The sequence below is a fragment of the Passer domesticus genome, chromosome 1 (genome assembly GCF_036417665.1).
Source record: "Passer domesticus isolate bPasDom1 chromosome 1, bPasDom1.hap1, whole genome shotgun sequence".
NCBI classification, from domain to species: Eukaryota; Metazoa; Chordata; class Aves; order Passeriformes; family Passeridae; genus Passer; species Passer domesticus.
Window position 1 is genome coordinate 147351688 of NC_087474.1, and position 27478 is coordinate 147379165.

The window sequence follows — 27478 nt, forward strand, 5'->3', positions numbered from 1 at the left end:
GGGCAAGAGGCCATAAAAATTTTACCGTTGAAAATTATGAATTCTTGAAAAAGAGGCCACAAAAAGGATGTCAGCGTCAAGAATTTGGAAACATTGCCTAAGCTACTCAGGAAAACCACAAAACAGAAGACTTTCATCACAAAATACTTTAGAAAATTCAAGTAATGCACAATCTCCATTAATCATTTTTAAATTATACTCTAAATCAAAAGACAGCTGGAACCAACCAAAAACCCTTTAATTCCCCAGTCCTGTTTAAGTTAAAACCTTGGTAAAACTGAGATGTGTCATATCCCCCAAAGCACCTCTGCACCATATCAGGGCTATGAGCAGAACTAGAGTTGCTAAATAGAAATTATCTGATTAGGGTTCAAAGATATAATCCCTTCCAAATCGTCAGACTGACTTTACCTTAAGGGCTAAACCAACTTGAGTTTCATTTGTGTATGCTTCAGGCTAAGACCATGCACCAGAGATGGGCTAGCCTGCAATGACTTGTTACCACTTGGTAAATAGGTCATGTCTGAATTCTGTGTTTTTCTTCCCTGCCCTCACAGCAATTCCAAGTATTTCTGAGCATAATGAAGCATACTTTAATTTCATTATCACAAAGTATAGAGGAATAGGGAAGAATCACTTAGGATACACATAGCAGTCTGTACTTGCACTGAGACATAGCAACACCCAAACACAAACTTGCACAAATAACTAGAGTTGCCTAAACCAACATTAATTATGTTAAAAAAATAAATAATTGCTTCCAGTAAAATAATCTCCAAAACTAGGTGGCAAAAGATTCTCCTAACACAAACTTAAAATCACCTTGTAATGTCTTGGAGTTTACAGAAGTTTCAAGTTCAGATAATCTCAGTATTCTGAGAGAGGAGATGTATTCAGGCTCAAGCTTTCAAACATGGGGAAGCACAGGTGTGTGGCACACAGAGATGTGAATCCACACTGACCTTTTTCAGTGTGCCACAAAGGGAATGCTGCCTCAGCAGGCCAGTGCACTGCTCATGAATGAAGTAAAAATCCAACAACTTTCCATCTAAAGTAAGGCTTGTATTTGGGAGGAGTGTAATGATTTTAAGGCTGTACTTAATCAAAGCTATTCTACAATAATTCTATGTTTGGCATGGCCTCTGCTCCTTTTGAAATCCCTATCTTATTCACAGGACACCTTTTGATAGGAGCCTCTCCTTTACATGCCACTCTCACATGCCTTTGGGAGAGTGAAAATCCTAAAGACAAGAGGTCCCTCTGTGTATCTGTGAAGATATCTGTGGTGGGTTAACCCTGGCCAACAGCCAAACACCCACTCAGCTGTCATCCCCCAGTGTGGGGGGAGAACAGGAGGATGCCAAGAAGACCTGTGAGTAACATTTCCAAAGCCATGGAATAGACAAGATCTCTTAAATGCTCATTCTTTTCTTACTTTTGTTTCCCCCCAAAAAAGATGTAACAGGCACCCTCATGTGTCACCAGCAGATGAAGTTTTGCCAGGTGCATGCCTCTGTAACAGTATAGGGCCTATAACTGCAGTTCTGTTCAGCAGCACTGTCTGCCACGTGCAGGGCAACTCCAAATTCCAGTCCCAGCCTCAGAAAGCAGCCTGGTACATAAACCTTGTGTAATTCAGGAGTTTCAGCTATTTGTGTCCTGCTGACCAAAGCACTTTAAGACTCGAAGAAATAAAATATCCCCAGGCATACCAACCCATGTTAAGGTAGGGTCTCCCTTATAAATGAGGCAGCACCCCATTCCCAATTTATTCAGATATCACTGATCACCAGCTGCAACTCACTAAGTCAGGACCTTTGCATACTTATTTCTACAGCATCTACAACATTCTGTTTCACTGATAAATAACCACCTTCTGAAGTGTCAGGTATTCATCTAATGTTTACTAATTTCCACAGAAGAGCTCAATGGGAAAATTCAAGATCAGGCTACATAAATGCATGGGCATTTTGTGCAGATGGATTTTTAATTACTGTTATTTCTCATGAGGCTAGTTGTGATTTTAGAAGTTAATGATACCAATACTCAGATCTAGTCCACATTTTTTTTCTAAGTTTCTTCAAGACAATCAAAATGAAGGAATTGGTTTTATTGTTGTTGTTTGTTTTTGGGGGTTTTGTTGGTTTTTTTTTTTTTAATTTGAAGTAGGAAATGGAAAGTAATAAGGTGTAGGAGAGAGAGAAAAATTGTAAAAGTGGGAGCTGCAACAGCATAGAAACCCCCAGGGACAAACATCAAATGCAATAAGGAACTACGGGACTAGAATATGAACTTGGAAAATTCAATTTCTTTTCTGTAAGAATGGAGGTTTCAGAGGCCATGGAAGGTTTCAGCCATGCTGTTACACAGGCAACCTTTCAGCATTTACGGGACCAGAAGTATAAGCATTATATTAAAAAAAAATGGGCAGTAGCATAATAAGATATTTCTGCATGTGAAGGAAATATTAAAAAATAGAAGCTCTTTCCGTTTGGGGGTTTTCCACCACTCAACCTTTTTTTCTCTGCTTTTTTCAATAGATGTTTTCCCATGAGTGTTTTTTGTTACCTTCTATTCCTACTAACTTTAATGTTTCAAGTGTTTATAGCTATTTTTTATTATTAATGGATCATTTACTACTGCATCTCAAAGCCATTAGCATACAGCTAACAGGAACAAAAAAGTGACAAAGGAATTAATGAAAAAATTACCTAATTGAAAATGCTAAATTTTAGCTAATTTGCTAAAACAAACTCAGACATTTTAAGTGCTAATTTTGGCCTGTAAAACAAAGACAAGGTATTTCACAAAGTTACTGTATGTTTCTCAGCAGAGCTAAACTCTTTCTAGAGTATCAAGTTAGAAAATTATGTAAGTGTAGGGAGTATGTATGATTTATTACCACACTAAAAATTCTACTTCTCTGTTCCCAGTAAACTGATTTCTCTCTAAAATCAATGAAAAGGTGAAAAGATACATATGGTATCTCAGGCAACCAAAGTGAGTTCTCTGGCATAAATCAGAATTTTGGCCATAAGTTAATTTCTTGTCGGAGAATTCTTCTCACATAATTTCTCCTTTGATGTCGATTTGTTCAGCCTTCTCTTCATAATCAGTTAATTAATCAATCAATTAATTGACCCTTCTAATTCATGATGACACACAAGCCATTCCATGATGAATATAACAACCTTCTCTTAGGAGAACAAGAACTGAGGAAATGGAAGTAAGCATACCAAAAATCAAAAACCTTTTATGGCTTCTGAGCTTCCTGTCATCTCCAAGGTAAAACCATGTAGGTGTTTAAGAGAATTAAAATGGACTTATATTTACTTTGTATCAGAAATAGTAAAAGGGGGAGAGGGATGTTCTGCTCAGAACCAAGCAATAGGCACAACAGGAGATGAGGTGTAAAGCATTACTCTGATATTCCCCTCTACCCACTTTGCACATCAGGTGTAGGACAGGCAGGGTTTGGCAAGGTATCTTCCTGTCTCCTGTGTTCTTCACAATTCACAATCTGAAGTTACAATTCCAGTCCTGAGTACTCCATTAAGACTTCCTATTTTCCTGCATTATGGCACTTTTACATCCTTCAAAAGCTTCTACAAGTGAGTACAAGGGAGCAGTACTGCAGTATTTGACACGTGGTGCAGAATGGCAGCTAACTGGTGCAGATCTTGGGGAACAGTGCAGGGAGGGAAGGCTGCTCCAAAACAATGTCCTTGTGTGTCCTTACAGGAGTGTGAAACCAGTTGTTTAACACGTACATCATAAAGAGCTGCATCAACCAAAAATGCTGCATAAACTAAATAATGTGCAGCAGAGATGTGTATCTGTTCAGAAAGTTTAGTTACATTGGATAAGATCTGATTCTGTTCTGATCTTTTATGTGAATTTAGCTCAAGGTCAAAAAAGACAGAAAAGCTGGTTCAACATTTGAGAAACTGTCAAGAATCCCGCTGGTTATTTTCATTCCTGTAATTTCTTTCAGCTCTAGTAAAAAAGGTAAAGTCGCCTGCAAAATCTTTGGTCTCCAGAGTATTCTCAAAATACACGCTACTTTAAGCAGTCACTTAAAACCTGCATTGATATTCTCTGTATTTTATTTCTTACCCTTGTGAAACTAAATATGCTGATCTCTATATTAAATGTGTGCTTCCTATGATACATAATTTAAAAGATAGTTAATGTGGGACATAGAGTGATGGGCTGTTATGGTACTTAAGCCAGAAATCATTTTCTAGCTGTGGTAACAGTAGAGCCAGAAAAGCAGAAAACTTTGTCATACACAAAATTCTCATCTGCTGAAATCATACCAACCCATGAAGTAAAAAGAACTTGTCACAGCCACGGTTATTATAAGTCCAGATACTGCATTCCCATGAAATATCAGAAAAATAGGCACTGTAAAAGAATGCATATGATAAAGACTAAAATTCAAAAGTTCAATACCAGGCTCAAGGTTATGAAAGGTAGGGCCAGCAATGAATAATATATATTCTGACAGATACAATTTAGCAATAAATGTATCTGAATCTTCTTCTATGGCCTATACATACCTCAGAAAAATGAACAAAAAATACACCTAGGAAAGTATTTTCAGATACCCTTCCACAATGATTTATGGGCTGTGTTTATTACAGTCTTGTTTATTTTTAAATGTTGAAATTGAAAACCTTATCCTTCTATTTTTTTTGTAAGTCAGTTAATTTCTTATATTTAAGCACAGTGCTAAGAATTACTGCAGATAACCACTCAGCACATTTGCCCAAAGCAACACATTCAGATTAAAAAGGTCTGACACAGGACAACTTTGGGAGAATCAGAAGCTATTTTCTCAACAAGCTACAAGCATTTGACAAGTGCCAGCTATTAAGGAAATCCTTGTTACTAGGCCTACATCAAAGCTCCTTTGATAAAGAACAGCTTTCACTTCAAGTAATCCATGTCACAGTAATTTTGTTATTTAATTCTACTACTGCATTACTAGCAGTCAAAACCAGAGCTGAACTCATTTATGCCAAGAGATAGTCTGCTCTGCAGAGGGCTCATTTTCTGCTGGAGCAGATTTTGTGTGCAGTGTGCCTGGTGAAGCCCAGCCTCCTGTGATGCCGGGTTCATCTCTGCACAGGCTTGGGAAGTTCAGCATGAACATCTCCTCCCACTTTGGATACAGAGAAAGGTCTCCTTCTTCAGTGACACCTTTTTTCATAAATACTGTCTATTTACCTTCAAGGTATTAATATTCTTGATAAAGACACAGGAACGGTTTTGTCAGATCAGAACTTTACCCAGAAACCTGTATTATGTCTGGCAGCAAACAAGGACTTGTATTTCAGAAAAAGAAGTTCCCCCTTTCAATTTCTCTTTCCTGTTTTGGACAAAGCAAGTCACATTAACAAAGGTAATGTTAAAACAACCTCCACATTCCTTCTCAGGCTCACTTCCACTCCTGGTAGGCAGGCTACTGAAGATGCAAGTGGTTCGTTGTGCTTCAATAAAATGCTCATTATAAAAAAAAAAAAAAAAAGACAAAACCAACCCCCAAAACACTAGAACACACAAAACCCCAAACTCAAAGTCTTTTGGTGGTGCAGCCAGATAATTGATGAAACTTCTTAATTAAAAATACAAGGGCTAGAAATCTCTAAAACATAACTTTTCCCCGAGCTTTATGACAAGCTTTGCTGTGCTACTAACAGTCTTTATAAGGGCATGTGGAATGCAAAAGCATCTGGTTCGTTGCATTTGTTCAGTATAAAAGAAGACAAGAAGACAAGTGAGCTATGAAACACACACAAGTGCACCAAATTTGCTGAATAAATAGGTGGTGATGAGGACAAGAGTGGGGAGGAGATGCTTTGAGGCCATTAAAGATGCTGCCCAAGAAGATACCCTGAGGAGGGTTTGTCTGGGTTTTGTCTTTGGTAAGAATAGGAAAGCATGATTATCCATGAGTATCACAAGGTATTTGACGGGGTGTATAGCCCTGTGCAAAATTTCTGATGGTATATCAGCAGGAGTCTGCAAAATTTTCTATGGGATGTTCACAGAAGTGGCCAAAGACAAGGAAAGGGAGCATCTAGGAAGACTCAATGGAAAATGAGACGTAAGGGGACTCACATGTGAGCTGGCAGCATTCAGCACATTTGTCTTACTGAGCTCTCTGCCTGATCACAGCAACTAGTCCTATCTTTTTATGAAGCTTCTTTCTAACTTTTGTTTTGAATGTAAATATCCTGTCCCAGTGAATTTAATGCTGTGGATAATTAATCTGCTGTCAGGACTAGCCAGAGAGCAGGAGGCACACACACATGCACGGGAGGGCCAGGGTCCAGGAATGGGCATTGGATGGACAGAGGGGCCTTGGGGATTTGTGAGTGAGGGTGTTCTGGTGAGTGCAGGCAGTGAGGATGGGAGTGATCACCTGGGCATTTCAGTCCTGTTCAGCTGGAGAGGGGGAGCGCACTTCACTCTGAATTATTTGTCATATCTGGCAGAGTTCTGTGTGCTGTGGTAGTCTGACTGGCTGGCTCTGTTAGTGCCCTCTGTGTGTGCCACACTTGGCCAGGACACAGCATAAAAATCCTGCTGGATCCAGAGGGTATGTGAATGGATTTCAGCAGCCACAAGCAACAAACCCCAGGTACCAGAGAAGTCTGGATTCAACACCTCTCATAATATCCCTAGGCTTAATTTTTTTTAAAAATCCACTTTACAGATGATTCATGGGAATAGTAAAAGATTTAAACTTGAAAGGAATATGGAGAATTTTAGTTTGTGAAAAATACTGTTACAATATGAAAGAAAATGCTGAAAGAATTGTACTTCTCTGCGCTGCTATAGTAGTCTTATAGACCTTATTTTTAATGTTTTGAATTTATTTAAAATAATTTTTAAAATAATTGCATACATATGAAACATAATTGTACTGAAAGTAGTTTATCATCCAATTAATGCCATCTTCTGAGGAATGAAGTAGGAGAAATCTGTGCTGTGTTTTGCCTGCTAGCCAGCCTTCTGAACATATTCCACATATACCGACTACATTACAGCTTGTCTGTGATGATACTGTTTACCAGGAGAACAGCACCTCATCACAATGGTATTTAACACCTTACTCTGGGTTATATCTTACTTTGTACTTAGTTCAAAAACTAGTTCAAGCTCTTATTTCCTTTTTTAAAAAATTTTTATCTCCATTCTGTAATAGCAGCTGTTATCACTGCAGATCCCTCATTCTAGCTGTAAGGTGTGGAAAGTATCCTTAACATGGAATAAGTGCCTGTCTTTGGGCAGTTACTTAGTTGTCATCACACACACACAGAACACAAAAACAAGCAAAAACCTACTTGAAGAAAAAATATTTTCTCTAGTAAGGTTTTACTTTGGAGTCTTGCTGAGTGTTTTTGTCTAACATCTTCAATAATTAAACTGTGCAGTTAGATAGGAGCACTGAATCATCATGGCATTATGGAAACACATCAGCTACAGGACTGAAGTTTTATGAAGACTTTTATATTAGACTATGTCTAATAATGAATTCAACACGTCACTCAGCTCATAATAAGTCATATATCCTCATATATCCATGTATGTCCATGATACTCAGAAGCACGCATAACTGTCCCCTGAAGACAGCTGGAAAGAAGGATTTAATGGCAGAAAAATACTGTCAACAGCACAATTGGATCCATGGAAAATATTCTCAATCACCTCTGTTCTTTGCACTTTCCACCCTAAATGCTTTAAAATACTTTTCCACGTAAACATTTGAATTTCTAGAATAGTAATCAAATCCTTTATTTTTCACTTTCTCTTGACACTAGCTAACTTACCTGGAAGCACTTATTTTCCATGTCTATTTGCTAGCAAAGGGGCCAATATGACAGCTGAATATTTGCTTAAATGATCTTAGAGCAGCCTCACTGATTCCAACAAACTGGCAGGCACTTGCCATGGTTTGCTTGCAGTACAGTTGTCCCAGGCAGAAAGATGTCTCCAGTGGAACCTACATAGCAAGACAGATGTCTCCAGTTGTCATTTTGATGGTATCATTTAAGGTATCACATCCTCTTGCCTGCCTAAACAGGGGCATTAAGTTTGGTTTCTTAATGCCAGGTGTCTGGTGTGTTCATGTTTTGTGTAGGATGGGGAGGAGTTTGTGCACTTCTTCAGTGACAGCTGTGTCCCCAGATTGCAGCGCAATTAAATTGCTTGGGGAAAAAAAAAAAGGAAAAAAAAAGTAGAATATGTGAATATGTGCTTTTCAACTTCAGTTTTGTGCGCATTGAACTTAAGATTGATGTAGCCAATACAGGCAAACAATATAAGCCTTCCTAAGCCTTCCAGGTAACAAGTGTCAGGATGAGAGGATGTAGTGTTAAGCTGTGCCAGGAGATGTTTAGAGTGGACATTAGGTGAAATTTCGTAACACAAAGGGCTACTAGACATTGGAATGGACTGCCCAGGGAGGCGGTGGAATCACCGTCTCTGGAGGTGCTTCACACTGGGCATGGCACTCAGTGCCGTGGTCTGGCTGGCAAAGCGGTGTTGGAGCCTAAATTGGAGAAGGTGACCTCAGAGGGCTTTTCCAACCAAGCTGATTCTCTCATTCTGTATGCTGATGTGTGATTAAACTACAGCCTCTGCGACTGCAACTTTTTGCAGTGAACTAGCAAAAAAAGAAAAACTCGGCATTTCTTATCTTGGCAAACGGCAGGAGCCAGCACAGCACGGCAGAACAAGCAGCAAGGAACCAACCCTGAGGTTACCCCTGTGCAGGGCGGGACCCTCCGGGGACGGGGCAGCTGCCCCGGCTCTCGGGGGAGACCCCGGCCAGTCCCGGCTCTCGGGGCACATCTCGGCACGGTACAGCCCGGCCCCGGCTCTCGGGGCACATCTCGGCACGGCACAGCCCGCTCCCGGCTCTCGGGGCACATCTCGGCACGGCACAGCCCGGCCCCGGCCCTCCGGGAGCTGCCCCGGCCGGTCCCGGCTCTCCGGGCAGGCCCCGCCCGGGCCTGGCGCAGCTTCCGGGGCAGCCGCGGCCGTTCCGGCCGGCAGCGCGGGCGCCATGGGGGTGACGAGACAGAAACACGCGAAGAAGATCATGGGCTTCTACAAGAACAACTTCCAGTTCCGCGAGCCCTTCCAGGTGCTGCTGGATGGCACCTTCTGCCAGGCCGCGCTTCGCAACAAGATCCAGATCCGGGAGCAGCTGCCCGGGTACCTGGGCGGCGCGGCGCAGCTCTGCACCACGCGGTACGCGGGGCCGCTCCGGCTGCCGGCCCGGGCCGGGGAGGAGGGAGCGCTGGGGGCTGAGGGCAGCTTGCAGGAGGCTGGGAGCATCCCTCGGACATCCCAGCTGCCTTTCCGAAAGCGGCACGACCTGCGGGGCCGGCGGTAACCCCGCTGTGTGAGGGAGGGCCGGGTGCGTCTGCTTGGCGAGGTGGATCCAGCCGGGGCAAGCTGGAATCTCCTGGGTCTGGAGAGAGTTCCTGCCTGGCCCGAGCTGCAGCCCGCCAGTGCTGGGCTGTTTCCGAGGCAGCTGCTCGCAAGGGAGGACAAGGATGGGCTAGACCAAGATAAAGCATGCACACTACATAGTGAAGTTGCCTCCAAGTTGCCTTTGTTATTACTTCACTAGATATATTGTATATATTAAAATACAAAAAATACAGTTACATTGTACATCTGCAATAACAGAATAGCCAACTGCCCACTATGGAGGCAAGTAGTGAAAATACCGGGAAGAGGTATACCCTAGGCTCAAAAAACACACCGAACCATCTTGCACAGCATCTCCTAAACAGTATAAAGTATTGAATCATGTCGTCAGCTGTGAAAGGTTTGGGAATTGCTGTGATCCAAACTGTTCCTGTCATGTTGAAAAATCACTTCTTGCTTCTTTTGTCATCAATATCTGTTGGTCATTTTGACCAGCTTCCACTTAGGCCAGTTGAATGGACCTGTTTTCTCTGCAGTCAGAATGCTGAGTTGCTGATGGCACCTCAGTGTTATGAAAAGAGCCTCACAGGGGAAATGAGCTGGCTTGGTGGGGTCTCACTAGTGTGGAGTAGGGTGGGGGAATCCCCTCCCTCACCTTGCTGCCTCTGCTGCTTTTGATGAAGCCCAGGACACAGCTGGCTTTCACATTGTCAGCTCATGTTGAGCTTCTTGTCCACCAACACACCTCCCAGTCACTCTTGCCAGGGCTGCTCTCAATCCATTCTCTTCCCAGTATTTGTGCTTGGGTTGCACTGACGCATATACAGGACCTTGCACTTGGCATTGTTGAACTTTATAAGGATTACACAAGCCCTTGTGAAGCCTCTCCAGGCCCTTCTGGATGGCATTCCTTCTCTCCAGAGTGTCAACAACACCACACAGCTTGGTGTCTATGGCAAACATGCTAAGGGTGCACTGGATCCCACTGTCCATGTCACTGACAAAGATGTCAAATATCCCAGTACCAACCCCTGAGGAATGATACTTGTCACTGGTCTCCATTTGGACGTTGAGGTGTTTACTGCAACTCTTCAAGTGCAACCCTGCAGTCAGTCCATATCCACCAAGTGATACATCTGTCAAATCCATGCCTCCAGTGTAAAGACAAGGATGTTGTGTGGAACAGTGTGCAAAGCTTTGCCTGAGTCCAGTTGGGTGACATCTGTTGCTCTTCTTTATCCATCAGCACTGTAACTCTGACACAGGAGGCCACCATATTTTTCATGGTTTCCCCCTAGTGAAGCCATGTTGGCCTTGTTTTCCTCACACCTTATATACCTTCCAGGAGGAAAGTATAATGTTCCATCTTGCCAGGCACAGAGGAGAGACTGACTGGCCTGGTGTTCCCCAGATCTTTTATTTTCGTTTTTAAAAATAAATTACATTTTCAAGTTATTTATAATAAGTTAATTTTAAAATAAATTAAATTTTAAAAATAATTTTATTTGTTAGGTAGTGGTTCATATGCTCAGTGGGATTCAAGCATAAATTTAAGGACTCAGCATTGTCACTGATGTGAATTATTTTTAAATCATTTAATATATCTTAATTTTATTACTGGTTAACCGTGTTTACAGCCAAGGAAACCTTGCTGATGTCTTCAGATGGGCTATTGCTTTCGGAGTTCTGGGTGCCCTTTACAAATCATAGGCCCTGAACAACTTTGCATTGCTCATTCCTAATTAACTTACATCAGTCTTTTGCTGTTGTAAAAATATGAGGGGTTTTTTTTTGTTTAAAAATTATTGTTTCTTTTGCTTTTCAGATGTGTCATAAAAGAGCTTGAATCACTGGGGAAAGCACTGTATGGAGCAAAATTAATTGCCCAGAGATTTCAAGTTCGAAACTGTTCTCACCATAAGAATCCTGTGAGTGGTTCAGCCTGTTTACTTTCCATGATTGAAGATGGCAACCCTCATCACTTCTTCATTGCTACACAGGTAAAAGCTCATGGGAAATGTAGCTCCATTTCTTTAGAAGTGATGTTTTGATACCTAAGGATAAAGAAGCCTACAGTAGCCTTGATTATGAGGTTTTTAAATAGTTGGTGGGAATTAATAATGTAAAGCTTTACTTGCTCTTTAATGTATTTCCTAATTACGAAGCAGGGAATCTTTTCTCCTACTTGAGCAACTAGACTTTTTTCACTTTGTAATGATACTGCTTAATTTAGGTGAAAGAGTATGAAAACATATTGACATGTAAAAAACAACTCGTGAATGTTAAATTGCATATTGCTTGTGTGTGCATCCCCTTCTCTGAACTGCTTGGCACAGTAGTCTGAAAAATGAAATTAAATCTTAACATACATATAACTTCAATTTTAAGACATTTTGAACTAAAGAATAAATAACTATAAAAATTAAAAAGGCATTTTTTTCTTGGGTTTGTTATTGGGACTGCATGTATAAATAATATGCAATAGATATAAAAGAGTTTATAGTAGAATTCTTTATAGTTATGTAAGTTACAGCAGTTTAAAAATTATTTATCACAGAAAAAATTATGTTACTTCTTGTGGTGTGGTCTGCATACAAGTGAATTGGGACTTTTTCCTCAAAAGATGTATTTATGCATATACATGCAGGAAAAGGGAAAATGTTGGTAAATTTTGCATTAGAAGTACAGCTAATCAGGAGAGAAATTGAAATTTAGTTCCTCTGAAAGGCACTGCCATGCATATCTGCTAGATTAAGTTTCTTATCTTTTTCATAATGTAATTTATCTTCATAGTTTTGTATTAAAAGTAGGTGCATTTGAATTGCAAATACTATTTCATCTGAAAATATTGACTGAAGTGTTTAATCTTGCAGGACCAGGAATTATCAAACAAAGTGAAAAGGAAGCCTGGCATTCCTCTCCTCTTTATTATTCAGAACACTATGGTGCTAGACAAACCTTCTCCTAAGTCTTTGGCATTTGTTCAAAAGTTGCAGACAAATCAGCTTGTTCCAGAGTACCAAAAACAAAGTATCGTGGAGCTTAAAGAAAAAGAAGGACTAGTAAAGCAAGAAGGTGAAAAGAGAAGAAAACGCAAAAGGGCAGGAGGCCCCAATCCTCTCAGCTGTCTGAAGAAGAAAAAGAAGAAAACACAGGAGGGTCAGGAGCCTTCTGCTGAAAAGAAGAAAAGAAGAAAAAGAAAACGAAATAGAGTTAAAGCAGAAACAATGCAGTCAGTGCAGAAGAATGAAGGAGAATAAACCCATCTTTGCAGACAACACAGAACTTGAACATTGTTTGAACTTTGGAGAAAAAAAGATAGATTAATATGCAGTCATATGAAATTGAGTTGTTAATATTAAAATTTATTTTTATGAGGTGGTTCTGCTTATTACTGTATCTCAGTATTTGCAGGTTGTTGTCCTAATAATTTATTCTGTTGTTTAGTATTGGGTTTGTGACAAAATATTTAGGAAACCTCATATTTCATTATTCTCTCCAGCATCATAGTTTGTGTTAAAATTCACATGCTATGTAGCAGTGTTTTAGAAATGTTTCTTGGCCTCCATATGGATTTCAGTGGGATATTAGACTTCTTTCTAAATCGAGGTTGCTAATCTTAATAAAACTATTTTTTACAGCTGGCCTGTTAGAGATTATGAAACTAATCTAATATAACACAATAACTTATTTGTCTCTGTTTGAAGACAAAAGTTAACTCCTGCAAAGAGACCACATGCCCTCAAAAGCCCTGTCCAGCCTAAATATCTCTGTAAGTACTACATGAACCAATACTTCTCTTGGTGTTGATCTTTATTTATTAAGAAAATCACGGAGAGTGTGCAATTGTGTTGTTATTCCTGACATTATAAGGGCATCTCTAGTCTTGCCTTGCCTATTTCACTTGTAGTTTATTCTTTTCTTTTTTAATAGCAAAAATGCAACTTAAAATTTCTGAATCAAAGCAATAGGTAGCACCTAATGCCATCACAGTATAGCAGAGCTGTGCAGGACTCCTGGAATACAAACAGCTGAGGGTGGTGGGACTCAGGCCCTGCTGACTGTTCTGCTGTTCTGTAAGGTTAGGAACAGATCAGAACTGGGTTGGAGGAGAGTTGTGGTTTAACCCCAGCTGGTAACTCAGCCCCATGCAGCCATTCACTCAACTTGCCCTGTGTTGGGATGGAGAGAATTGAAGGGTGAAGTGAGAGAACTCGTGGATTAAGATAAGGACAGTTCAATAAGGAAAGTAAAAAGCATGCAAAACAAGCAAAGCAAAACACAAGCAGTGCAGAAAAAGGAATTCATTCACAGCTTCCCATGGACAGGCAGGTGTTCAGCCACCCCCAGGAAAGCAGAGCTCCATCAGGTGTAATGGTGACTTGGGAAGACAAACACCACTTCAAATGACTTCCCACCTTCTTTCCCAGCTTTATATGCTGAGCTTGGTGCCATATGCTGTGGAATATCTTGGGTCAGTTGGAATCAGCTGCCCTGCCTGCGTCCCCTCCCAGTTTCTTGTGTCTCCCTGCCTACTTGCTGGTGAGGTGGGAGGCAGAAAATGCCTTGACCCTGTGTAAGCACCGCTCAGCAATAACACAAACATCTCAACACTGACGCACAAATCCAAAAGCACAGCTACTGTGAAGTAAAGTAACTACCCCAGCCTAAAGCAGCACAAGGAGACAGTTCCTAAAATAGTTTCAAGTACCTGGTTTTCTATAATAGCTATTGCTTCGTATGCCTCCTTAAATGTTTGGTGGTATTAAGAGTCTGAATGACTGAAATGACAATAGAGACGTGTGTGGCATAGCACATGCCACGGCATCAGTGTGCTCTCACAGTGTTCCCAGTCATCTCTTGCCAGAGTTTTAACTTTTCTCAATGCCTTTCTTCTTAACTGAGATGTTCTTAAAAGGAAAGCTTTTTTCTTCTTGCCTACATGGGTTTAAGCTGTGCGTTCTAAATTCTTTAGCCTGTGTATCATGCATTTGCAAAGTAGTTCTTGTGCACTGTCTGCACAGGTTCTTGAATGTCTGGAGTACATAGGTATAATCTATGGTGCTTTCTATTGGCTTTTCAAATTATATACACAGTTGTTTCATGGAGTTTGAGAAACCAGCTTGAGTGATGGGAGTTGGCCAGTCTTAGCAGACTGCAGGGTCACATCTGGCCAGGACAGGAGGTGCATGGTGTGCTCTGTGCTCGTGGCACGGGACATTGCTGCAGCCCCAGCCCAGGCCTTCCTCCCACCACAGCTGCTAGGAGCAGGCTGTGCCTGCATTGTTCTGTATGAGACCATAAGCATCTTTGGAACAGACTGTGAGACACAGAAGCAGGGCAGAAGGGTGCTGTAGTCAAGATAAAAGCTCTAATTGAAATTTAAAACAGTCGCACTCATTGTGGTGTTGTTCCCACATTGAATGCTGGAGTCCTGAAGAGAAATTTAGTAACTCCTAGAAATACCTTAATACAACATATTTGTTTGACACTTTTCTCAAGCTGTCATAGTCCCTATACCTTCACTTCTTTGGGCACAGTCCCATATTAATGTAGCTTTACTTCCCATTCCTCCATAAATATTGCTTGTACTTCTTCCTCCTCCTGAAACCCACTTACAGATATCACTGCTGCAAGTAAAACTTGGAGCAGACAGCAGAGTTGTTTTGCCGTCAAAATCTCATTCTGAATTAAAAGTATATTAACTTTACTAAAAAATAAAGCAGAAAACACCCTAATGATTTACAGCAGTCCCTTTCAGTGTCACTGAAACACAAAGCTTAAATTCACCTTTTTTTAAAGACTGTGAACAGACACATAATTTCTGTAAAAAAAGAGAATATTTTAACAGTCCTCTAATGACTCCCACCTTAAGGAATTTAAAACAGCATGTATCTGTTTCCTTAGCATTTGAACACAAACTGACTCATGGTGCTGCCATTGGGAAGAACTGGAATACAAAGGGAGTGAGCTCCTCAGAGAAAAACTGTGAAATTTCTCTGCTGCATACATGCATGTCTGTGAGCTTTGGGAGAGAGCTCCCACCCAGGCAACAAGCACAGGCAATCAGACTGCATGTTTTACTGCTTTGAAATAGAAAGAGAAGCCCACCTAGCTTCCAAGTGCAGCAGAGTGGCTGTGTTTACCCCGTTAAACCTGTGACCCTGGGAGCAGCCGGTCACACCGAGCGCGGCCGGCCCTGCCCGGCTGGGCTCTCCCGGCTCACGCCGCTGTCAGCGCTCCCCGCGGGGGCTCTCGGGCTGCGCTGCTCTGCCTGCCAGGTTCGGCGAGGTTTAGCTGGCCCAGGCTGTGAACCTTGGCAAGTGCCTCTAGGAATTCAGCAGTGTGAATCTCTAGGAGCATCCCTAGGCCTGTGAGAAACACCGCTGTGGGAGCACCCACAGAGCCAACTTTGCTGCCAAAGGTGTTCAGTCCACGTACTGCCCCAAAAGCCACTGCCTTATTTATCAATAAAAAGGCTGGAGTTGTGGCCAGAACTCTGCTACAGACAGGGTTCCCAATATAACTGTTCTCATGAAGTTTAGGATTGTTTTGCTCTAGGGTGTTAGAGAGACTGGCTTCAGTTTTGAAACTACAGAAGCCAGAGGTAAATCAAAAGGAGCTTGATCAAAAACTTCTTTGGGGCTATTGATTTCCTCTTTTCTCAGACAGTATAAAAATATACCCCAAATCCTAGGAGCAGCTCACTAAGTCTTTTTTTTTTTTTTCTTTAAAAAGACAGGGGAAATAACCAGTGTTATACAATACAATGTATGCTACATGTGCAGAGTAATAGAGGAAGAAAACAATAATACATCAGCCACAGTCTGCAGGGCATTAATGTTGAATTTAGGATGGAGTCTCATCTACAAGCAGCAGAAGATATTTACCTAGACTGCCTGCCAATTCAATTGGCTGGATTTATATGTTAGCGTGATCCGGTACTGCACAATAAATCACTCCCTGGGCATCTGTTAATGACACTAAATAGATGAGTTAATTAGAAGCTTCTGGAACCTGGGATGTTTATGAATCATTAAAGTAAATATGAATATGGTATGACTTGAGGAATAAATACATTCTGGTGGTGAAAGGAAAATAGGATGTCCAGATTAGTCCTGCTCATTTGTTTTCAGCTACACTGATACAGTGTGAATGACTTCTCCATCAGCTTTATAGTGCTCCTGGAGTTTCTTGAACATGTTCTGTCAGATACAAGATGAAGAACATGGCAACAATACCATTATTTATATTCACCGCATCTTTCATATAGAAGTTTCACAAACAGCTACTGTATATTTCATACCTCTGTGTGGGCGTAATATCTCACACAGGGAGCAGCCAGAGATACGGGAATGAACAAATAAGAGCCCCAGCAGGTGTTATCATTTACAATTTAAGGGAGAAAAATTGCAGTGTTCTGAGAGAGAATGACAGAAAGCAAAAGTTTTTGTACCAAGAGAGTCGGGAGTGAGAGAGAGACTGCACCTTGTGATTTAGGAATGGCCTAACTAATGCCAGGAAAGGGGCTTGTGATGTATTTCTGGTAATTATTATGTCTGTGCACTCCAAGCCCCAGATTTGTCTCAGGGAGCTCAGCTGTCTGCACACAGAGGCAGTCATTTTGTAGAAGTTGCTACAGCTTGTTATAGAAGAGACAGGCTGGGCTCCCTCGGGGCGACTTTGTTTTCTGATTTCTTCTCCTGCGGTTGAGAGGGAGAGCATGCAGCTGTGCTTTGTGTATGGATACAGGGAAACAACGAAGCTGTTAACAAGGGTCCAATTAAAAACAACCCAGAGCTGAGAGCTGGAAGGAAGAAAAAAGACAATATATTAGTCACTGAGATTTAAACAAACCAAGGAAGAGAGAAAAAATATATACATGACGGTTTCACGGTGTTAACTGGAGGAAAGAATTGGTCAGCAGTGAAAGGTGAACCAGAAATGGCTCAGCAGTCAAGAAGAGTAGGGAACACAATAATAAACCACAAACAAGTTTTTTTAAAAAATCTTTCTAATTACCTTAAGAAAATCTCATTACCCTTTGTGGCTCAGTTTCTGCCTTTTCAAAACAGCAAGCTGAACTGACTAAACTGCTCACAGACCCTGTGCTGATGGCCCAAGAATTCCTGCAGAATGTCAGCCTCATGCCACCAAACACTTTGTGTCTTTACAGTTTTTCAATATCACTCACTTTGCAGCACTGCAGGTCTGCAGCCAAATCATTCTGCTGTAGAGTTTGCCTGACCTTGCACGTGGCTCACTGCCCAGCATGCAGATATTACATCCAGGAGCAACCTTACTCATGCCATTCCTGATAGGGTTAATTGCTCCTGAGGGTACTCACAGCAATACTCTGAGATAGCCAGCCAGCAGTTCTGGCATAGTATGGGTTCTTTTTAAAGTCTATCTCCTTCCAATAACTCAGTAGGGGACCTCAGAAGTTTCTTGTTGCAGTCTTGACTTATAGTTGATCCAGAATGATCTCGTTGCCATATTAATTCCTCTGGGAACAAAGATGCTACTGATCTGACTCTTCAGGGTGGATACTCTTTCAGACTGTCTTGGAGAAACACAGGAAATTTTTCACTTTGTGAATTGGCACCCACTTTGACAGCCAGGTTTTCAGAAAAAAAAACTAAGAGAACAAACACTTTTCTAGAATTCCTGGCTCCCCCTTTCTGTCCTGACCTCTCTTTCAGCTCTGAAAAATACAAGCAGGGCTGTTCTGGGATGGTCCAAAAATCTGTCTCAGCCAGCATCACGCCTCCAATAGTGGCTGAATGCTGTTCTCAGGAGTAGAATGAAAATTGACAAAACATCTTCTTGGTGCTTCCCCAAATGACTTTCCAACTTTCTGACAATTTATTAGGGAGTTTCTGACCCAAGAAAAATATTTTGTTTTTAACAGCAGACAATGAATTTCTGTTTCACTAATTTGTTCAATCTCTCCTTGAAACCATGTAAACTTTAAACCTCTAATTTTCTGTGGCAAGGAGTTGCATAACTTGAACACATCTTATGAAAAATACTTTCATGTGTCAATTAAGAATCTGCTGCCTACCAGCTGGCCCTTATAATGGGTAAAGGTTTAAGGAGTCATTCCTTAGTCATCCTTCCCATGCCACTTGTGCCTGAATAGACATCTGTGCTACTTCCCCTCATTCATCTATTTTCCAAGCTGATGTGTCTTCTACATCACAAACAGCAGTAACTAAAAGAAAATCAGATTTCAGATTAGTCAGGCACACTTGAGAAAACCACAGTCTCTACCTTCAGATGGATGTTCTTCAAGGAAGAGTGTGGCCAGGAAGAATTGTGAGAAAAGGTGAAGGGCAGAAACTGTGCATTCAATTCTTTGTTTGCCACAGACTCCATGGGTGCTTCAGCTGAATGCCACTGCCCTTGAACACGTCTGGGCTTCTTGCCCATGGAATGACAGTGAATGTTCTTCCCTGAGCTCCCAAGCTCTCCAGAGGCTGGCATTCACAACTCAACTGGTACTGTGCTGATACTGTTCTAAGAGCCCAGTCATCACCCCATACAGAATAAATCCTAAATATAACTCAGTGGCACCCCAGGCTTAGGACTGTATCCCTGTACCCTAAATTTAAGATGTAAATGATAATTAGAATAAGGCATAATCATAGAACAGCCCAGGTTGGAAGGGACCGTGAAAGATCATTTGGTACAACCTTTCACAGAACGGGGAGCCTAAATGAGATTATCTAGCACCCTGTTCAATGATGTCTGAAAAACCTCCAGTAATGGAGACTCCATCCCATCCCTGGGGAAGTTGTTTCACTGAATGATTGCTCCTTGTGTAAAAAATGTCTTTTTTGTGTTGATATGAAACCTCTGCCAGTGTCACTTGTTCTTGTTGCCCCTTGTATTCTCCATGTGGATCTTTGTGAAGAGGCAGTGTCCTCTTGTAGTCACCCTTTAAACACAGTGATGAGCTCTCTCTAAAGCCTCCTCCAGGGAAAAAAGTCCTAACTCCTTCAGTCTTCCCTCACAGAGCAGGTTCTGCAGCTCTCTGATAATCTTCATGGCCCCTCTTTGGACCCTCCCCAGCCTGCTTACATCTTTCTTGAATTGTGGGGGCCAGAACAAGACACACTACTACAAGTGCAGCCTGACAAGCACTGAGTGGGATGGTGCAGTCCCTACCACTGCAAGTTAAGCCCCTGCAGATGCAGCCCAGGATTCAATTCACCTTTGTGGCTGCAGCCACACACTGCTGACTCATGGTCAGCTTGTCATCCACCCCAGGTCCCTTTCAGTGATTCTGCTCCCCAAGCACAGATCCTGACCTGTTCTGGGCTCTTTGGTTATGTTGCCCAAGGTGCAGGACCTTGCACTTGTTAAACTTCATCCAGTTCTTGCTCTCCCAGCCTGCCCAGGTCTTTCTGAGATGTCTCTCCCTTCTGAAGTGTCCCCCTCACCATGTAGTTTGGTGTCATCAGTAAACTTGTTGAGGCTGCTTTTCGTCCCATCATTCAGATCATTTATGAAGATGTTGAGCACCGTGGGGCCCAGTGTCAATCCCTGGGGGACCCACCCCTGGTTTCCATGACTTTTCAATTAGTATAGACAGCGGCCTTGCACTGAGAAGTAGCTAATTTCCCTGCCTTGTTTAGCAATGGTCCGGTGTCTTACCTGTTTCTGATTCTGCTTTTTGTCATATGGCTGAATACCAATTTCTTATTTTTCTTGACATCTCTGGCTAATTTCAGGTCTAGCTGAGCCTTAGCTTTCTTGGCTGCCTCTTTGCATGCCCTGCCACAGTTCTCGTAGTCCTCAAAGGCTTTGTGGCTGCATGTCCATAGCCAGAATCTTCCCCCTACAACATACCCATGTTTGTATTTTTATCCCATTTGTAGGCCTTGCCTCTCAGTATCCATAATGACTTCAGAATATGAGTTGCCTGCTTATATTAGATTTTTTAAAATTAATTAAACTGGATATTAAAAAAAAAAGAGTTCTGCATCATCATTAGAATGCCCACAGAACTGCAGTGTTTCTTTTTTCTTTATGTAGCAAAGAAGTCAGATTTATTGTTGCCCTAAACACAAACAACAGCACTGGTGTTAAGCTTCAGTCAGAGATAAATTTGCACAAAGATTGGTGCTATTAGAACCCAGGCAGGCCTGCCAAGCTTCTGAGAAGATAGTAAAATTAAAATGGGGATATGGCATTCATACAAATCACTGCATTATGCCAGGCAGGTGAATTTTCTTCCATGTATTTGGCCTTCTGTGATTTCTGGGGGACTTGTTTTCAAGTTTGTATTTACTTCTTAATGATACTAAGAACTAGAACATTGTTATTATGTATGCTTGACAATATAAAAATGGTAGACAATTAGCTTCCGTTATGCAGAGTATCTGAGGTCTGTTTAATTTATTAGATTTTTACTTGTTCTCTGTGTGTAATGGACTAGGAAAAGGTAAGAAATAAGGCTGTATAATTAATCTGAAAAAATTCTTGGTTCCTCCCCCCACTCCTTCCTTTTCAACTAATGAGATTTTTAATTATTATTTTTTAGGGTTGTTGTTGCTGTTGTTATTATTTATAACTTATTTAATTATGTGCTTTAGAATAATTTTTGGTGGGCACTTGCCAGTTTACTAATACTCACTGCCCACTACCTGATGGTGTCAACAAACACACCATCTGCTCACTTGTGCCTTCCAGAACTCTCTGAAGTATCTAGCTGACTCAAGCTGCAGGTGGTAGGATTGCTCAAAATACATAATTACCAATCTTCTAAGTAACAAAACTTTTTTTCTTGTATACTTTTATAAAATCACATTTGATTTTAAGGCTTTCTCAACTACCCTCCAGTTATACACAAGCTTACCTCCACCACAAACATATCTGATAGCATTATGCTGAAGAAGAAGAAGGCTAATGCTGTGCTTTCACATTTTTTTCTGAAGGATTTCTCAGCATGGTTTTTCTCCAGGCCAAAACTGTATATCCCAGTCCCTGGACACATTTCCCTTGACATCGTTCCTCACCTGCCTAGTGATAAGAACCACTTTTTTTGTATATTTGAGTGTGTCCCATCTTGGGTCATCCTTCTAGCAGATTGTGGATGGGAGACTGGATCTCAAAGCCGGGAGCCCTCACGTAGGACAGTGCTTGAGGATGGCTGTTTTGTGGCTGCTGTACCCTTTCCTTTGGTTACTGATGAATTAATCCCTGTTAGAACATGTTCAAAACAGAAATCTCAGCAGGTTACAGCAATAATAATAACAATATTCTATCAAAAGGGGAAATGAAGGAATATTGTTGATAGTGGATATCTCTACAGGCTTTTACTTGAATTCTCTGAAACAGCTAATGTTATTTCTGTGACTGAAGATTAATTTCTGTGCTATTATCAAATGTAACCCTTGAGGAATTAATTGCATATGTATCTCATATTGAAGTCCTATTTATATGATCAAGCAATCTGGAACAGATAAGCCCCTTCTTGGGAAACCTCTGCTGCTTGACAATATTTGCCTTTGCCTCAGACAGGTTACGTCCCCCGGGACCCCAGGAGCTCACTAAAGCACCATTTGTAATGCAGCGTGACAAATCCCGGAGCCAGGGCGATAATCTCTGCAAACTCTGTACAAACAGTCCCCGTGCCTCAGCAAAAGTGATTAATGGGCTCTGCGGAATCAGCATACGGCCCTCTGCATTAATTACTTCTGAAGGACGCTAAGCGGGAAGCCGGAGCTGTGCGCAGGATGTGGGGAGGCGGCGGACGGGCCCCGCTCGGCTGTGCTGGGGAAGGGCAGCGGGGCACCCCGAGCTCCCCGGGCCCCGGGGGCGGCTGAGGGGCAGGCTGCGGTCCCGGGGCTCCCTCAGCTGTGCTGGGGAAGGGGAATGGGGCACTCCGAGCTCCCGGGCCTCAGGAGCGGCTCAGGGCCAGGCTGGGTCCCGCTCCGCAGACAGCGGGGCCGGCTTGGCCTGGGTGGGCCCGGGACGGGCACTAAACAGCAGCTCTGCTCCACACACCCTTCTTGTGCCCTGCTCACACTGGGTGCTGTGGATCAGAGAACCTCCGCCCGGTTCGGAGCGGGCTCAGGGAGAGCAGCCGAGGGGACCGGGGCTGGAGGGGACGTGGTCCTTTCAGGAGTGACCGCGGTTTGCGATTTTCCCTCTCTCTCTCTGCCATAACTGCCGTGATTTAAAATGCACAGGCCCTTTGTAAATTATTGCAGCTCTGCTGCAACGACTGAAACTGTGCCAATTTATCTCCAGGGAAGATCTAAGCCTAAACGTTTTACAGAGAAAGAAAAGATGAGGAGAGAAGCATGTATTTATCTTTCCAGTATGTTCTCTGGGCTTCATCCAAGGGGATAACTTCTACATCTTGTCTCAAGTCCTTCAAATCCCAGCTAGGGGATTCTGGTTAGAGACCCCCACGGAAAAGTCTTAATGAATTTACCATGCATTTTTTCCAATTCATTAAAAATATGTCAAATCCAGTGAAGTACTCTAACCTGCCTGTATATTTTTCCCTTCTCCCGCAGAAGTCTGGGGCAATAATACCATGGCGTACCCAGCCCTCTGGGGTTCCTCAGTGGTGGCACAGCCCTGGCTGCTCTGCCAGATGTGATGAGTTTGTGCCCAGCTGCCTGAACCCCCGTCCTCAGACCATAGCAATGATCTCAGCTGGAAGAAATAATTTGGTTATACTGACTGTTCAGTGTGGCCAGTGACCCTGGAGGACTTCACTGCACTTGGACAGGAACCATATTGATAGTACTACAGCGGGGGAGAGCCACCCTGACCAGGATTTGACCCTCCATCGTGATGGACATCCTGTCCTGATGGACATGGGAGGTGAACCTTTCCTGACCCTATCTTATACACAAGAAAACAAAAGCAGAAGTGTCTTTTCCAACTTTACATGTGAGGGATAAGAATTACAGCATTTTGGTTTCCTTATCTTGTGCTGATCATAATATTCTAATCCATCCTTAAACAGTGTGTTCATCTGACAGTCACCCTCCTAACTGAAGCAATACACCAAAAAGGACAAAGATAGGAAAAGATACCTACAAGGACCCTTTGCACTGTAGCATGCTTGAGTAACAGAGGGGTTTGAAACATGGGTAAACAAATAGGACAATTTTACATTTTCTCAAACCACCCATCAGGTGTAATTTGGCATTACACTTGATTTCTGAAGGAACTCATCTGAGTGAGAGATAGAAGCTCAAAAGCTTACAAATCAGATGTAAAGATAGTGGTAAAAATCCTGCACACTGTCTGCCAGGAAGTATCTTTAAAAATGTGTCTCTTCGGATTTTACCAGGTAATAGTTCACTGTTTTCATTGCATTACTCTGTATTGACGAGAAAATGCATGAAATGTTTGGAAAATAGCATGGCATCTAGTTTTACAGAGTATAGCCTCCTGAAATTGCCAGGATAAAGACAGGGCAGCAAGTCACAGACACAGCAAGGAGGCTTAGGTCTCTCTTCTGAGAAATAAGACAGCTTGAGTTTTAAAGGGGCTTTAAATAAAACAAGCAATGAAACAAAGTCATTATTTCAAATTGTTCTGAAGTTTTGCCACATATTTGGCTAATCAGTGGGCACAGAGGGCAGGGACAAAAGGTCTGTGTAGTGGCACTTAGTGCAGGTCTGGAGGGAGGATGTTCTGTGACATCCATGTGAGTGGCTTTCTATGTGCCACAAATAACTAGATGGACATTTTGTACTGGAATAGCAAATTCAGAGTCATGGATATAATCAAGGAAAAGTGTCTTTAATCACAGGTAATTTTTCCACTTCCAAAGCACTCAGCTGGAGTAATTGCAACAGGACATGTTTAGCTCTGTGCTGGAATAGCCTTTCCACAGGGCAGATGGGTCCTGAGACCTGGCAATTTGCTGATGGGAAGAAGTGCTTGGGGAGGGGAAAGAGCAGATAGCCTCGGGGCAGTGGCTCCTCTTAGTAACATTTGTTTTGCAACTCGTGGAAGGAGTCTTTTTTCATCTTTGGGAAGTTTATAGCTTTTGTGGTACTCGGGGAGAGCAGTTAACCCAAAACCACTGGCAGCAGCTCAGCATGAAGAGCCTTGTTAAAGAGGGACCTTTGAGAACCCTCTAAATCGGATTTCCTCAAAGTGAAACAGGATGGGATTGCAATGTCTCCTTGGCATGGCCCTGAAACCAAAATGATTCTTCACTGACTAAATAGTTTCATGAGTTGGTTAGACTACAGCCTGCAACCAGAATTGAAAAGGAAGCTGCCTTTTCCTTGAATTCTGCTCCTTTTTCTCATGAGGGCTGAAAACAGGACTAACATAAAGTAATTCCTTTCACTTCCAACCTCCAGTTTGATTGCTCACTGCATTAATTTACCAATTCCGTGATTCGAACACATTGGTTTATTGATTTAGTCTTAATAGGAACACTGATGCAATCATGAGATTGTTCAAGTTTTAATTAACTTTGCAAAATTATAGTAGATTTACCCTTGCTGCCTTAAAAATGAACTCCCTTGTTTATTCTTTTCAATAAAACCCATTTCAATAAAATCTATCACACTGGTTTATTCTGTCAGGCAGCTCCAGGCAACTAGCGATAGGACAAGAGGACACAGGCTGCATCAAAGAAGGTTTAGGTTGGACATTAGGAACATGTTCTTCACAGAAAGGGTGATTGGGCATTGGAATGAGCTGCCTAGGGAGGTGGTGGAGTCACCATCCCTGGAGGTTGTTTAAGAAAAGACTGGATGTGGTATTCAGTGCCATGGTCTAGTTGACAAGATGATGCTTGGTCATAGGTTGAACTTGATGAGGTCTCAAAGGTTTTTTCCGAGCCAGATGAATCTGTGATTTTGTGATTTTATGGATCAGAAATGCACATATAGAGATGTCCACTGGACTCTTCCTTCAGATTAGGATGAATCCATCCTAGACACAGAAAGCAGAAAAAACACAGAAGGCAGCACAGAAAACAAAGCTGAGTAGGGGAAAATGACTTTTTTTCCCTCATACCATTTATTTTTCAAGTAACATACTATTCAATCTTATAATGATTTCTAACTCAATGACTGACAGGTAGAAAAGGTTCAGAAGTATGACTTAGGCATGGTATCTCACTGGTAGATGAATTTCCAGGTGTCAGACTATTCAGTAGGCTGACTTTAAATAAAGGCTTATTTATACAGTCTGCTCTGCCCTCTTGTCACATTTGATAAGGAAATAGTCCACTTAGTTTATTGAGATTTCAACTGCAAGTCTCTGCAGAGAGCAATCATACATTCTTAGGGCATTTTCCATCCCGGCTATCTGATGCTATTACTGAACTTTGCAATTTGCTGCCCATGTGTTTTGTAGCATGATCATACCTTTTTTTCTTTCTCAGCACTTGTTATGTTCAGTGTTGCACACAGAAATCTCCAAGACTGATGCCCCAGCACAAAGTAAGGCTGCACAGTCCAGACTTCATATCTTAGAGAGGAAGTTCCTACACTTACTGTGTGCATTCTCAGAAAAACTCTGGTTTTCTCCTTCCATTTCCCAGGCCCTACAGGTATCATATTTACATCTGGTGCTCTTTTTTATTTGAACCAGAGTCAAAACAACTAACCACAGGCTGAATATTTGTACTTGTAGGTGATTGGTTCTCCAATGTGATTTTCTGAATGAAAAAATGCATAAAAAGAAGGGGGATAAAGGGTCTGTTATTGGCCTAGAAAAAGTAGGATGTCTCTAAATGAAAAGATTGGTAGAAAAGAATCAGAACATTAAGGGAATGTTGATGCATCTCAATTTCAGTCTCCAAAGCTACAAGCAAGAAAATGAACTGCATCTCAATGACCTGTAAAAGAAACTGGGGTATTGACTAGTTTGAGCTTGAAGCTGATCTAGTGAAATCATTCCAAGAGATGTGAGCAAACAGCTGGAAGAGGGAAACTGACGGTGAAAAGATCCCGGGATAAATTGCTCATCAAAGTAACTGCAGCAATATGTTAAATTTGTTCAAGTTTCAACAAGAATAGACAGCTGCTGACCACTGTGGTGCAAAGGAAAAGGTGGCTGCCAAAAACAGTCAAAGGTTATTAGCCACAGCATCAACAACACAGATCCTCTCTTCTCAGCTCTCACAGGGACTTTTGCCACTTCTGGGAGCTTGTGGAATGGAGGAAAACCAGTGACTGGAGGTTTTGCTGATCATTCACACAGAAGGGACCCTCAACTGTTGACAAGGCTGCTCTAAGCAAGACCCTGGTTGTCACAGCTGAGATGCACTGGGGAAATTCTGAGGCCTGCCCCAGGACTGCTGGTTCAGTGGATGATGAGGAAGTGTCATGGTTTAACCCCAGCTGGCAATTCAGACCCACACAGCCACTCAACCCACCCCCTCTGGTGGGATGGTGGAAAGAACAGCAAGTGTTAAAGTGAGAAATCTTGTGTGGATTGAGACAAAGACCGTTTAATAGGTAAAGCAAAACCATGCACACGAGCAAAGTAAAACAAGCAGTTGATTCAGATAGTCCCAGGAAAGCAGGGCTCCATCCCACATAACAGTGACTTGACAAATGCCACCCCTCTGAATGTTCCCACCTTGCTTCTTCTGCCCCCAGCTGACAGTGACACCATATGTTACAGAATATTGCTTTGGTCAGTCATCCCAGCTTTGTCCCCTCCCAAATTCTTGTGCGACCCCAGCCTCCTTGCTGAGTTTTGTTTTCCTGTCTTTGATGTGTTACTGTAATGTTGTCAATAATTAAGCTATTTTTTGATACAAAATACATCCCTACTAATGGAAATATTTCATTTATCATCATTATCATGCTTTTTTCAGTTGTCATACTTATGCTGCTGAGAGAGCTCCAAGGTAATCCTGTGTATCTTGAGAGTGGGATAGAGGAAATAGAAAGGCCACAGCAAGGTGCTTGCTCACCCCCTCATCCCTCCACAAATCCATGCTTTTACTGATAAAGTACTTTACATAGTAATACTTTAGACCAAAAAGATTAAGCTTTTGAAATGAAGGAAGCAGCTG

At 42.0% G+C, this 27478-nt stretch overlaps 1 protein-coding gene and 1 long non-coding RNA gene across 7 annotated transcripts; one reads left to right on the forward strand and one right to left on the reverse strand.

Annotated features, from left to right (window-relative positions):
- Positions 1-8807: 8807 nt before the first annotated feature.
- Positions 8808-12830, forward strand: UTP23 (UTP23 small subunit processome component). Its single transcript, XM_064395196.1, has 3 exons — positions 8808-9267; positions 11279-11453; positions 12327-12830. The coding sequence occupies exons 1-3, from the start codon at positions 9080-9082 to the stop codon at positions 12711-12713; spliced, it is 750 nt and encodes a 249-aa protein (XP_064251266.1). The 5' UTR covers positions 8808-9079; the 3' UTR covers positions 12714-12830.
- LOC135284005 (uncharacterized) lies at positions 12622-23050 on the reverse strand. Of its 6 annotated transcripts, none has more exons than XR_010349574.1 (4): positions 22956-23050; positions 21477-21660; positions 20113-20296; positions 12622-17260 (listed from the first exon to the last, which is right to left on the reverse strand). It is a non-coding gene; the product is annotated as an uncharacterized LOC135284005 (long non-coding RNA). The 6 variants fall into 6 exon arrangements; XR_010349573.1 differs by lacking the exon at positions 22956-23050 and adding an exon at positions 22488-22692; XR_010349570.1 differs by lacking the exon at positions 22956-23050 and adding an exon at positions 22468-22692.
- Between the last annotated feature and the right edge of the window lie 4428 nt (positions 23051-27478).